Below are 14,355 nucleotides of genomic sequence, written 5' to 3' on the forward strand. Positions count from 1 at the left end.
TGTAAGGTAAATTGTGTGGACACTATCTTAATTTTTTTTTTTTTTGGAAAGACTAGAATCAGAATTCTAGGTGTTATTGCTGTAAAGCCTCTCAAAACCTCAGACTAGAGGCCGTCCCCATGGCCAAGTGGTTAAGTTCGTGCACTCTGCTTCGGAGGTCTGGGGTTTCGCCGGTTTGAATCCTGGGTGCTGACATGGCACCATTCATCTAAGCCATGCTGAGGTGGCATCCCGCATGCCACAACTAGAAGGACCCACAACTAGAAATGCACAACTATCTACCGGGGGGCTTTGGGAGAAAAAGGAAAAATAAAATCATTAAAAACAAAAAAAGCCTCAGACCAATATGGATCTTGATGTATATAGTGGTTTTCCTCTGTTTATTCAGTTACAATTTTCATATCATAAAATGTACCCATTTTAAATATGTAATTCAACCAATTTTAGTAAATTTACTGAGTTTTGTGACCACCACAATCCAGTTTTAGAACATTTCCTTTATCCCAGTAGGAGTACTCCTACCAATTTACAGTTGATCTCTGATGCCACCTCCTGCTCCAGGCAGCTTCTAATCTACTTTGTCTCTCTAGATTTGTCTTTTCAGGGCGTTTCATATAAATAGTTCTTCTTCACTTTGCATTAATGTTTTGAGGTTCCTCCCTGTTGGAGTCTATATCAGTTTTTGGTTCCTTTTTATTCCTAATAGTATTCCATTGTGTAGATATACCATATTTTCTTATCCATTCACCACTTGATGGTATTTGGGTTGTTTCTACTTTTATGAATAATGCTGCCCTAAACATTTGCATGCAGGACACCCATTTTTAAAACAAATGCCTTAATAGGGCATAAGTGGAAAAAAGCATTTTTTTTAATCAGAAATATTGTTCCATAACACAGGAATTGAGATAATGAGTCATTTTGAAGTTTGTGGTAGCAAGCAGCTGAAGAGAAAGGTCAGCAGAGGAGATAACTGTTTTTTCTTTTTAAAGAACATTGAAGACCACAAAATGGAATATGTAAGCCTTTTCTAGTCTTATATTCTCCACTTTTTCTGTCTTTCAGTGTCCTTGAAGTGGAAAAGTCTCTGGTATTAGCTGAGAAAGGAAGCCTAGAGGACAAGGAGAATGAGGTAGAACTGTTGACTGCTGGGAAGAAGTTCCGTATCCTAGCAACCATGAACCCTGGGGGTGACTTTGGAAAAAAAGAGGTAAAACTACATTCTTGAAGCATAATTTTTTTCTGCTTCTTGACCTCAGCTCACTGGCACTCATGAATACAGTATGTAAAAATGAATTTGGAATTTTATGTTGGCTGTAAGCTGGGTAAAGGATAAAACTCCAGCAAGATATTCTAGAATCATTATAAGGTTAAAAAGTAATCCTGACAGATGAAACATTTCCTTATTGGATGCCTCACTTTGTATATGTGCCTGAAATCTTTTTCAGTCACTTTGCCCAGATTTTTATGTATGTTACCGTAAGAAATTCTCACAAGAGCTCTGAGTGAGAGCTATCTTCCTAGTTTCGTGGATGAGAAAAGTTGAAAGTGAAATGTAATCTCAAGCTCTGCTTCTAAGGTCTACTCTCTTAAATACGGCTGTGGCTGTATGAGTGATTTTAAAGTGACAAAAAAGAAGTTGCAGCCAGGAACCTCTTTGGTTTTGCAGATGGTGCATGTCTGTTCTCTCAGGGGTTATGTGGGTCACTTTCAGACTGTTGGTAAAGGAAACGGCAGAGGCACTTCGTTCTGTTCAGAGGGTGGTGTTAGGATCCAGCCAGAAGCCAACACCCCAGACCCCATGGGCTTTTGGGTTCGAGAAGCCTCTCTGTGGACAAGTCTGCATTGTGTGTGGAATCCTGGTCTGTTAAAGTTAAGAAAAGGGTAGTGTGGTAAGAAACGGGCTTCGATTGGAATTGAAAGCAATTAGATCCTTATTAACTTAGTGGGTGCCTGAAATTTGAATATGATGTTTTGGGCTTAATTTTCCTCAGTAGCTTAAGAAGAAAGATTATCACTGTGCTTCCAGAAATATTCTAAAGAGAAGAAATAAAATACGTCAGAAAAATCCAGGAAAACTAGTTCCTAGGCAAGTGGAAATAGCACTGAAAGATTTGATTTCAAGGTTGTGTGCGTTAACTTGCCTGTCAGGTTAGCTTAAGTGTTTCTTAGATAAAGATTGCCAACTTTTACCCAAGGGAAAGCTATGTTTTGGTTTTGCATGCCTAGCAAGCAGAACAAGGTGGGATCCCAAAGATCAGAGGCTCTGTTTGTTGGAGGGTGATGAGGAACATCATATGTTCATTGGGTCTCTATCGAGCTGCTCCTGAGTACAGGCATTCTTCCTGGTCCTGCTCTGGCTGGCCAGGTGGACGATGGATGGAGATTATCATCAAGTGAAAGGAAAGTGGTGATGAACTAATAATTACGTGTATGTGGCATGGCAGACATTTGTGAATGGAGGTAACTGACCTGGGGAAGGGTTAGAGGAATCCAGACTGAGGGACCGGCCCTAAGACTGCAGGGACTAAATAATTCTTTGTTATACAAGAGGTAAAATATATCCCTCCTTAAAATTTCACTCCCTTTGAGCTACATAAAAGTTTTCTTCAGACAGCTCTCCTCTATGGGAAGATAGCATTTATTTTCTCTCAGCCACTGGTTGTGTAACTGAAGGTAAAGTAAAGGGAAGGGCCTTTGCTCAGTGAGAGTGTTCAGGTTTGGGAGTTGCCACTGGGGCTGGACTCCTTCTTGCCTGACTTACTCTATAAGACCTTGAGGTTCTGTACCATGATTATAAAGATAAAGTGATGGTGATGCTGACGCAGGGAGTGTGGTGGAGATTAGGGAGCTAACGTATGGAAGGAACCAGGACAAATAGGTCTTTAATAAATTGTATCTAGTAGTAGAGGTACTAAAAGAAGCGTCTGGTACTTGCCAGACTCACTGCTAACATTCTTTCAAAGAGTTTGTCTTCCAGCTTTCCTCAGAGGCATTAAATTCACACTGGAATTTGTGTTCCTTGTAGCTATCTCCTGCCTTAAGAAACCGGTTTACAGAAATATGGTGCCCTCAAAGCACAAGCCGTGAAGATCTAATTCAGATTATCAGCCGTAATCTTCGTCCAGGCTTGTCTCTGGGCAGAACAGATCATAAGGGTGAGTTTTCAGGTGGTGGTAGTAATGGGGCAGAAGAGTTGGGTGTTGGAGTGAGGGAGGGGTGTGGTATAGGACATTGGCAGTATGTATATATGGTGTGTTGTAAGGAGAAGGGAGAAGATAAGGAAATTGGAACAAAATAGATGTAAGGAAAATGGGATACTAGCCTGTTACCTTCTGTTAAAGTGTCCATTCTTCACAAATTCTAGCTTTCTTACTGTTTTACTTGTTGGCCATCTTTATATAAGGTGCATTTTTTGGCTAAGATGAGGAAAATGTGGTTTACATTTTAATCACTACCACCTTTAGAAAATGTTTATAGAATTTTAAACTGTATTTCTTTAGTAGTAATCAACTAATTTATCATTTCACTTAGTATTATTTAAAAATTTTATTTTTATTGTGAAAATTTTCAAATAAGGAAAGTAGAAGAATAGATTTTAAAAACTCCCATATACTTACAACCTAGATTTAATAATTCTTAAGATATCCAGTAAGCGTCAAAACATTTACTGTATAGTTTTTTTTAATTGAGCCTAGATTGCTTTCATGTGTACATATTTATCCTAGACATTGAATGGGCTAAATTTAGAATCTAGATCTGGCTCAAAGCCAGATACCTGGAGTTTTGGATCATTTCGCCTGTCTTTCTTAAAGAATATAAAAGGATGTCTGCTTCTTTGAGATTGGGCTTCATGGATATGCTCAGCTTTTTAAAGGTACCCTGAAGCACAGCTTCAAAATAGCTAGGACAGCTGTGGAGCGCAGCTGCATGGATCCAAGCCCCTATGGTGTGTTAGGAAAGATTAGCTCTTTAGTCGTCTGAGCAAAGAAGGCCCATGCTGAACTTGGACATTCACAGGTAAACACAGTGTTGCCTGAACAGCTGGGGTCCCCCAGGCCTCACCAGTGTTGAAGTACAGCATACTGGGCTCCACACTCAGTGTTTTTGATTCAGTCTGTCTGAGGTGGGGCAGGAGAACTTAGCTTTCTAACAAGTTCTCAGGTGATCCAACAATGTTGGTCCGTGGCTCACACTCAGAACCCCTGACTTACCTTGGTTGTGTGCCATTTGCAACGTGCGTTTATGGTGAAAATTCAAGTGAAAGACGGGGAAGAAGACAGAAATTGCTAAGTAGGCATGGTTTGTCTTTCGGCTCTGTCTTGGGATCCCCCAAGGAAGTAACCTCCAATCTCCTATGGGCTGCTTACCCGTCTGTTAAGTTATTTGGGTTGTGATAAGAATTGCGGAGGATGTGGCTGCCATTACACTGCCATGTTTGCTCCATCATCAGTGGGCTTCATGCTTACTTGAGGGAACAGTTTCTCCCTTGGGCAGTGAGCATTGGGGCACCTAGCACTCACCCCTGAGCCTCCTGCTTGTCCTTAGGGAGCTTGTTTACTCCAGGCTTTCCAGGCTGTGTGTCAGCAGACTTCCCTGGGGAGGCATTAGAGACTCCAAGGGAGCATGGAGTAAGGGAGAAGTCGCTTAATAATTTTTATCAGTTTTGTCATCTGGAAATGGATCACATTGGCACATCATAAAAGCATTTTTTAAATTGTGCAATGTAAGCAGGAAACTAGACACAGCTTTTTTTCCAGATTTTCTTTAAAGTTTTATAAGATTTCATGAATTTAATTTTTCAAATATTATGAATTCTAAATTGAATTCTCATCTTATTTGTGGTACTTAAAATATCTTTATTGCATTATCTTAATCAAAATATGAGTGCCACTATGGGTACAACTTATTTTATTATTTTTGGTTGCAAATCTCTGTAGTCGTATTATCCATGTTTATAGTATGAATGAAACAGAAAAGATATCATGAAATTCATGTATTTAAAAAAAAATTGACTTCTGAAGGGTATGTGGGCTGCTTTTTCCAATCTTTCACTCTCATGATCAATACTTCTCAAAGCATTCTCTTTTCATTAAAGTGACATATTGTTCAGACTTATTTCCTTCAGTTGTATTTCTAAAAGTGGAAAAAAGGAATTTCATAGCTCCCATTGGTTATGTTCAGATTGCTCTCCAGAAACATAGTCTCATTCACAGTGCTCCCAGCAACTTAGTAAATGTGCCTGCTTGCCAGTCCTTCCAACATGGGAGTTTTCATTGTTTGTAATACCATGAAAACCATTATTTTATCCTTATTAATTTAATGGGTATTTTAAAATTTCATTTTCTTTAATTATGGGTGACATGAAGCATTCTATGTGGTCTATTTTAAAATTTATATTTTTATTTTCATATTTATGTATTAGTATTATATATTTTTGGATAATATTCTCTATTACATTTATCACCTAGGTTTCTGTATTGTTACTTTTTTTCCTTTTTTGCTGAGGAAGATTTGCTTTGAATAAATATGTTGCCAATCTTACTCTTTTTTATGCTTGAGGAAGATTAGCCCTGAGCTAACATCTGTGCCAGTCTTCCTCTACTTTGTATATGGGTTGCCACCACAGCATGGCTAACAAGTGTTGTAGGTCCACGCTTGGGATCTGAACCCATGAACCTGGGCCACTGAAGTGGAGCATGCGAACCTAACCACCACGCCACAGGGTTGTCCCCTGTTACTTTTAATATTTGTTATAAGAAAATACTTAAACGGGGGCTGGCCCCATGTTCGAGTGGTTAAGTTTGCACACCCTGCTCCAGGCGGCCCAGTGTTTTGTTGGTTCGAATCCTGGGTGCGGACATGGCACTGCTCATCAAACCACACTGAGGCAGCATCCCCCATGCCAAAACTAGAAGGACCCACGATGAAGAATATACAACTATGTACCAGGGGGCTTTAGGGAGAAAAAGGAAATAAAATAAAATCTTTAAAAAAAAAAAATACTTAAACGAATCCATCCACTTTATCTCTCATGATCTTCAGTTTCTTCAATACTTATGATTTAATTCCCCTCTATAATGGCTAAATTACTCATTTTCATTAAGTCCTTGATTTACCTCAAATTTATTCCGCTTTGAAAGGTGGATCCAATTACTGGTATTTAATATCTAGTTGTTGGAACAGCATGTCATTTCTTTCATTATTGTAGTAGACTTTTTCCCTTGAGTTGTCGTTTTAAGTTCTTCCTAAAGGTTTTTGGGTTTTTCTATAATTTGTCTTTTTCTTCTAACCACTTCTCGTATAGCTTGAAGGTGTTGCTGTGTGGTCTGCTTTAGTTACAGCAATGCTGACTCCTTGTCACATTTTCCTGTTTGAAAACATTCTTTGGTATTTGTACTTTTCAGCTGAATGTTTACTGTTGACTTCAGAAGTTATATAGAGTGCTATACCAAATTTAATTGGCATTGCTTTAATCTATATATACTGCTTAAGAAGTATTTTCTTTGTTTCCAGACAAATATTTTACACTATGAAATTGTGATAATTAGGATAGTCATTTAACTTGTCATGAAACAAAGTTTGTGAATTCTCTAATTTGCTGCCTTCTAACTGATGAGTAGATGAAAGAAACAAGCAAAAAAAACTGGACTAAATGCTACCGAAAATGTGGCATTCATCAGTCCAGTGAATCAGTTTAAAGTATAATAAAATTTGTGTATTTTTTAAAATCTTGTGTCTTACCTTCAAAATTGTATCTGAACATGAGCCAAGTGAACACTTTATTTCTTTGAGCAGTTTTCTGGGCAGTTTCTTAGGCTGTAATTCTCAAGTTCTCTCTCTGTCTTTTTGGTAGGGGCAGAATGCTACTTGTGAACCCCTTTGAAATATGATAAAAGCTGTGGAGCTCTCCTTAGAAGAAGCATTAATTACACTCACAAAAATTTGCATATAATCTCATGGAGCATAGACCCCTTTTAGGCCATCTGTAGGCACTAGGTTACAAACCTCCATTGTGACTCTTTTGTGAACAGCAAATGCTTTTGCTTCCTTGTGTTTTAGGGGCTGACATAGCTGAGGTGATGCTGGATTTCATTGACTGGCTCACCCACCAGGAGTTTGGCCGAAGGTGTGTGGTCAGTATCAGAGATATTCTGTCCTGGGTTAACTTCATGAACACAATGGAGGAGGAAGCTGCTTTGAAAAGGCCAGAGACTGTCTCCACTGTGACATCTTTTGTCCATGCCGCATGCCTGGTGTATATAGATGGAATAGGTTCAGGTATGTTGTCTGTTAGCTGATGGGAACAGGGGTTGGGATAGATGGGAGTATGAAATGGAGTAAGCCCAGACCTCTGACCCGGAGTCCTTATAGAATCACTTAGACATTTCCAAGACTCAGAAGAGTTTTCCTTTTCTTTGTAGTCTTTGATAGGTGGTTGGTATAAAAGACGCGCCAAAACTTCATCACTTATAGACAAAGGACTTAATAAATGTGAAGTGGTGATTATGAATAGGAAGAAGACCACTGGAAATGTCCTTGCTCCTGAAGGACTAGATAATTCTTAACATGAATGGTCATTTATAGTTAATGGGCCTGAATCCTTTAGTTTGTTTTAAGTTTACTATAATTTCATAAAATTCAATATTTAAGTTCTGTTTTTCAGCCATGAGTATTAGAAATATAAACCCAAATAACCAATAGATAACATTGGTTATCTTTCTCCAGGCTGGTTTATCATGGAGTGACTGGAGTCCTTTACTGAATAAGCTGCTGCTGAATTGATGATATGAAAATTGTGGGGCGAGGGGAGTCAGGCTTTTCCTTAGGACTGCTTACCCTAGCAATCAGACTTTGGCTGTAATAGAGTTGGGCCTCGTTTCCCCAGGAGCCTGCCCTAGAGTTCCTGCTGAATGGTTGGGAAGCTTGGTGTCATGCTGTCGTTTGATGATCTCATCCTCTATCTTTTAGGGGTGACTTCCTCTGGGTTTGGTACTGCCCTCTTGGCTCGCAAAGAATGTCTGAAGTTCCTAATCAAGAAGCTTTCCAAGATAGTCCGGCTTACAGAATGTCAGAAAAGTGAATTGAAGATTTATGACAGACTCAAAGCCAAAGAATTCACTGGGATAGATAACCTTTGGGGAATTTATCCATTTTTTATACCAAGGGGTAAGAATGATTTTAAATAAATGAAGATTCTCTTTCTGTGGATTGTAGATACTTGACTTTTATACTCATGGTTGTTTTTGAACTAGTTATCTGAGTTGGAATCTGACTTGGCATAACTATAATTGTGTGAATGGTTGAAAATATATAACTAACATGTAAAAACAGGGGAAGATATAGTCTTTAATCTATGAATAAGTTGTCTTGTAAAAATGCATTTGTTTATTATTTGGTGCTCAAAATGAGCTTTCATGTAGTGATAATTCAGCATACAGTGTGTCAACTATAGAACCTCATTTGCACCTACAAAAACAGTTTTGTGAATCCTTGAGGGCAAGGATATTTCCTGTCCCTTGCATCTGCCATGTAGCCTGGCAGTCATGGGCATTCAGAAAACATTTTGTTGATTGAGTGAATGGATGAATGAATGAATGATTAGATGGGAAAGACAGGGGAGTTTGAGTTCTAATCCTTGCTGTCATTCATACTAGGTTGCCTCTACTAAATATTTTAAATGAGTCAGTTAAAGTAAATACATATCTTTCCAAGGCACTGAATTTTTCAGATTGCTGCTTCCCTCTCTGGGTCATTTCCTATCCCTTCCTTCCTCCGTACATTAATCGTTGCTGAGTGCCTGAAATGTGTAGAGGTGCACTGGCAGTTAATGGGGATTCAGTGGTGAACAGAACCAGCCCAGGTTCCTGGCCGAATGGAACATTCCCCCCCTTCCTTCTCCCTCTTCAGCAGTATTCATCCCTGATGGCGTCCCCACGATCTCACTGTTAGATCCCTTCCCTGAGCTGTATGCAAGTGGCCTGGGACTGGGGTGTCCTTGCTTTTCCTTCCATAGCTGAGGAAATAGATGTTTTCCCAGCCCCACTCCTTCCAAACTGGTGTACCCAAAACTTCTTCCAGGAGACATGGTGGCACAAATGTTAAGCCCTATAGGACTGTTATTAGTCCTGCACTTCAGTAGGACCTATGGTTTAAAGATGCATCTTGAATTGTGTTGGTGGCCTAAAAACCTTGGATGAAATTGTTTATATGGAGCTATCTGGCCTGTACACCTAGCTTCCACCTGACTTTTAGGAAAATATAAGTACAAGGTAAATGGTACATGTGGTATTTCCAGGTGTAGGTTGTGTAAGGAAAGGTGTATGCTTGCAGTTCATCCTATATGTAGATCTCTGTATATATAGATTTGAGTATGGGAGATGGAGAGATCTGTGTAGTAGGCACAGTTGAAGAAAGTATGCTGCTGGCTGTTCCTGTAAAGCATTTTATGGACCCAAAAGTAGGGGAATGTTGAACTAGAGCTAAGGATTTTCACCACAGATGGTACTTCACTGACTGACAATCTGCTTGGAATTTTATAATCTTGAGTTGACATATATATATGATTTGGTGATGTCCAGCTTATATGTGGCTTTTCTTTTCTCCAATTAAGGACCTGTCTTACACAGGAATAATATTGCCGACTATGCGCTCAGCGCAGGTACCACAGCTATGAATGCCCAGAGGCTCTTAAGAGCTACAAAGCTGAACAAGCCTATTCTCCTGGAGGGCTCCCCTGGTGTGGGCAAGACGAGTTTGGTGGGAGCGTTAGCAAAGGCTTCAGGCAATACTCTTGTTCGAATCAACTTGTCGGAGCAGACGGTAAGCTTATTCATGCTATAGCTGCTGGGGCTAGGTATAGGCAGTAATGTTTGTATCTATTTATAGTTTCCTAATCAGAAATAGTTATAACATTGTCAGTACCCCAAATATTTAATGGTGATAAAGACCACAGCAACTAATTCTCCTTCTGGATTCATTAATAGCTGAAATTTGTAGTATTATTCACTCTGGATATTTATTCTGATACTCTTTTGAGAGAGACTTACCCACTTCAGTAGTTATTGTAATATAGGCCCTCTTTATTTTTATCCTTTCTAAAAGAACTAGTAGAGGTAAAATAACCTTTAAACAATATTGTGGAATTATGGGACAGAGATGACAAATTAAATGAGAATTTCTTGGAATGGAGTCTGGGAGCAGTGCCTGGGCATTGTTACTTTTTTCTGTTTTAAAGCTCACGTATTAATTTCCAAGTACAGCCAAAGTTGAGAACTATTGATCTAGAGCTCCAACTCCAAACAATTGATACTGGAGTTTATGATGAGAAGATTCTTGGCATGTCTGGGCTCCTGGTAAAGATTAGTCCTTTCTTGGATGTAAGAATAAAAAGTGGCCCAGGGCCCAAGTACTTATCATTTTAGATTTAGCGTCTTGGGATCTAGTTAATTTTTTATGTAATATTGACTTTTCCCCATTTCTACCCCCTCTTGAAGGACATCACAGACCTGTTTGGAGCAGATTTACCTGTAGAAGGTGGCAAGGGAGGAGAATTTGCCTGGCGTGATGGCCCCTTGCTGGCAGCTCTGAAGGCAGGCCATTGGGTTGTGTTGGATGAGGTGAGAGGACTGTCCATCGTACCAATGATGGGATCACAAGTGTGACGAGCAGTCATAATTTTCATAGCTCTAGGGCTTTTTTCAATGGTTGATCATACTATTGGCTGGTAAAGGCAAATTCTCTAATGAAAAGAATCCTCGGTGGTTTTCTTTTTTAAGAATAAGAAAAGTCACTTGCCAGATGGCACAAGAAAGTCCCTCTATATATAACCTACAAACACTCCTACTTTGTAAGCTAGCCTCCAGAGAAAAACTGCCTCTTCACTAGTTTATTCTCTAGTCTCTGGCAGGCTTTCTGTGTTTGTATTTATTTCAGAGATATAAATAGTTAACTACCTCATGTCAACAGAGAGGCTGGGGAAAGTTATAATAAGTGACATAAAAATGGTGAGAAAATTATTAATGTTATATGTGCGTATTGGATACATTTATGACTAGAAGAACAGAACACATCATGAGACGTGATAAGTGCTGAATCTCTGTGACTGACAGGCAGCTAGAGAGATGGAAAAGTGATGCACAAAATTAAAAAATTTAAAGTTGTGGCCAAAGGAGTTTGTTTGGGATGTGTAATGTTAATTCAGGAAAAGGCTAGAAGTAGCTGTGTAGCTTAAATTATTAGAGTGATAAAATACCACAGATGAAACTTCTGACACAGTCCCTAATAGGTTCCCTAGATTCAGAGCCTTTTGGGTCTGAAGTCGGGGAGTGCTGGGGGATTCCTTTTCTTCTGAGTTGCTTCCTACTTATCTTGGGGAGATGCTAAGGAGAGAGAGGTTTGTTTGTTTGTTTTAAAGATTGGCACCCGAGCTAACATCTGTTGCCAATCTTTTTTTAATCTTTTTTTCTTTTTCTCCCCAAAGCCCCCCAGTACATAGTCGTAGGTCCTTCTGGTTCTGCTATGTGGGGCACCACAGCATGGCTTGATGAGCAGTACTGGGTCCACACCCAGGACCGGAACAGGAGAAGCCCTGGGCTGCTGAAGCAGAGTGTGCGAACTTAGCCACTCAGCCACGGGCCAGCCCCTGTTTGTTTTTTGATTTTTGTTTTTTTCAGATTTTTTGGAAAAAGATGTCTGATAGAATGATCATTAGCCAGGAAGAAAGAGTGCCTAGTTTTAAAGCTTAAAGCTACTGACCATACTCATAATGGTGGACTGCACCCAGGGACTGCAAGGCATTCTGGATTTGCACTCGCACTTAAGAGCAGCCTTTAGAACTTGACCTGTTTGGGAATATACAGCAGAGTTTGTGCTTTTGTAAATTTGACACTTGAAATTCTGATACAATATGGTCTTTTTTTGCCCATTTGCATTTTACTGATTCACAGTTTCCCAATCAAACTTTTCCAAGTTACTTGAAAACCATCCATACTTCACATCCCTAGACTCTGAACTCGTCATCTGAGGATGTCTGTGTGGCTTTTTTCATATCTGGCACAAAAACTTCTTGTATTTGTACTGCTTGTTCACAAAACTGTTGGTGAATTAGCTATGTAGATCTACTTTATGTAGTTTATATCATGACTTTGAAGCCCATTTGGAGATTACATTCAGTATTTAAACTGAGAAAGATACTTACTTTTTTAAGTATGTAAAGAGCTATCTTACCTCATCTTGAAAGTCCCAGAGTGTGAAAACGAGATATCTGTGTATTGGCAAGTTTTTTTGGTAAGTTGTGATTTATAAAGTAAGTCAATATAAGTGCATATAGTGGATACAGTTTAATTTTAGAGAATATTTTAACTGCTTTTAAAACATTTAATCTGAGTATTCATCCTACTTAAAAATTATTGCTGTTTTATATACCCCAAATCTCTCTAACATACATATGAAATAATGATAAACACATAGCAGCCCATCACTCAGCTTAAGAAACAGAATATTACCAGTATTGTTTAAGCTTCCTCCTCCTGAAGATAACACTATCTTTTATGCGTATTAGTCCCTTGCTTTTTTAAATAGTTATATGGGATATATAATTAATATATGCACTTTCTTCTCCCAATAGCTTAACCTGGCTTCTCAGTCTGTATTGGAAGGACTCAATGCTTGTTTTGACCACCGAGGAGAAATCTATGTTCCTGAGTTAGGAATGAGTTTCCAAGTGCAGCATGAAAAGACAAAGATTTTTGGATGTCAAAATCCTTTTAGACAAGGCGGTGGGAGGAAAGGCTTGCCCAGGTCTTTCCTTAATAGATTCACTCAGGTAAGATTTGCTGTTACCCAGAGACCAAGGTGAGGTGTCAGGGTGATAAGACTGCTGGCGTGTAGCTATTGGGATTCTCACTGTGAGAGTGAGAGGATCAGTTCAGTGATCTGCTTTTCACTTTTGTGTCTTTGATGATGAATGTTAATATGACTGATGCCCATCATCACTTCTCTTCTGGTGGGAATCCTTTGTCTTATGTCGCAGAGGATCTGGTGTGTTGCCAGTTGGAGGAGAGTAAGGTCCTCTTCAGGATTCTATTACTGTGCTCAGGGATAAAGCCCAGTCTTTTCAGGTGTCTACATGATTTATTAAAACATTAAAAAATTTTTTTTGTTTTTTTTTTTTGGCGGGGGGAGAAGATTAGCCCTGAGCTAACATCTGCCAATCCTCCTCTTTTTGCTGAGGAAGATTGGCCCTGACCTAACATCCGTGCCCATCTTCCTCTACTTTATATGTGGGACGCCTACCACAGCATGGCTTGCCAAGCAGTGCCATGTCTGCACCTGGGATCTGAACCAGCGAACCCTGGGCCGCCGAAGCTGAATGTGCACACTTAACCGCTGTGCCACCAGGCCGACCCCTAAAAAATTTTTATAATGAAAGCAATGCATTTTAATTAAAAGTGAGAAAGAAAAGAAAATGACCATGGTGAATAAAAAAGTCCAGCATTCGTTGATCATTATTAACATCTGGTATCTTCGCTTACTGCCTTTATTCTCATTTGCAGGGGGCTGGGTGAGAGAGAGAGAGAGAGAAAGAGTGTGTGTGTGTGTGTATGTATATACATGCATGCACTTGTTTTGACGTCTGTTTTTCAAAGTTTGCCTAATCTAGTGGTTTGGAAATGCCTCTGGATGTTAGTTTTCTTTAATGTCTCTGTCACTTGATAATTAAGAATTTACTGAGTGTCTTTTAAGAACAATTTATTATGAAAAATTTCAAACATATTGAAAAGTTGATCAGATTTTATGGTGAACTCATATACCTAGCATCCAGAATTTTGAGAGCATTTTATCTAATACATAGGAAATTAAAGAAAACAAATGTACTTTAAAAAATTAATTGCATTTATCTTTTTTTCTCTAATTCACTGGACTGGAGCTAACCAAAAAACCCCTGTTACTCTCTATTTCAAAGATTTTATATGATTTTGTATCCTAAAAATGCAAGAAAAGAAATTTCTATAACTGAAAATTTTATATCACTGAGGTATTGTTACTTCTGTGTGAAATAAAAATTTTGTTTAAGTTGTGGTAGTCAGTTCTGGTGTTTGGTAAAGAGAAACGATGGCATATCTTTGTAATATTTTTGGATTTTATAGGTCTTTGTGGATCCCCTTACAGTAATTGACATGGAGTTCATTGCCAGTACTCTGTTTCCAGCCATTGACAAAAATGTTGTTAAAAAAATGGTTGCTTTCAACAACCAAGTGAGTACCTACTTGTATGAATTATTCTTCGTTTTCCTGGCTGTATTTGAACCAGCATTTTCTCAACACTGGACACTACTAAATTGCCAGTCTCTGT

At 38.9% G+C, this 14,355-nt stretch overlaps 1 protein-coding gene across 1 annotated transcript in view; it reads left to right on the forward strand.

Annotated features, from left to right (window-relative positions):
- MDN1 (midasin AAA ATPase 1) overlaps positions 1-14,355 on the forward strand; it is a 170,898-nt gene that overhangs the window by 82,823 nt on the left and 73,720 nt on the right. The window contains exons 32-39 of the mRNA XM_046676076.1: positions 1,066-1,210; positions 3,029-3,158; positions 7,063-7,281; positions 7,972-8,169; positions 9,614-9,822; positions 10,497-10,619; positions 12,629-12,826; positions 14,151-14,258. Coding sequence (XP_046532032.1) covers positions 1,066-1,210; positions 3,029-3,158; positions 7,063-7,281; positions 7,972-8,169; positions 9,614-9,822; positions 10,497-10,619; positions 12,629-12,826; positions 14,151-14,258 — 1,330 coding nt within the window. The remainder of the gene's footprint in view (positions 1-1,065; positions 1,211-3,028; positions 3,159-7,062; positions 7,282-7,971; positions 8,170-9,613; positions 9,823-10,496; positions 10,620-12,628; positions 12,827-14,150; positions 14,259-14,355) is intronic.

The sequence above is a fragment of the Equus quagga genome, chromosome 11 (genome assembly GCF_021613505.1).
Source record: "Equus quagga isolate Etosha38 chromosome 11, UCLA_HA_Equagga_1.0, whole genome shotgun sequence".
Classification (NCBI taxonomy): Eukaryota; Metazoa; Chordata; class Mammalia; order Perissodactyla; family Equidae; genus Equus; species Equus quagga.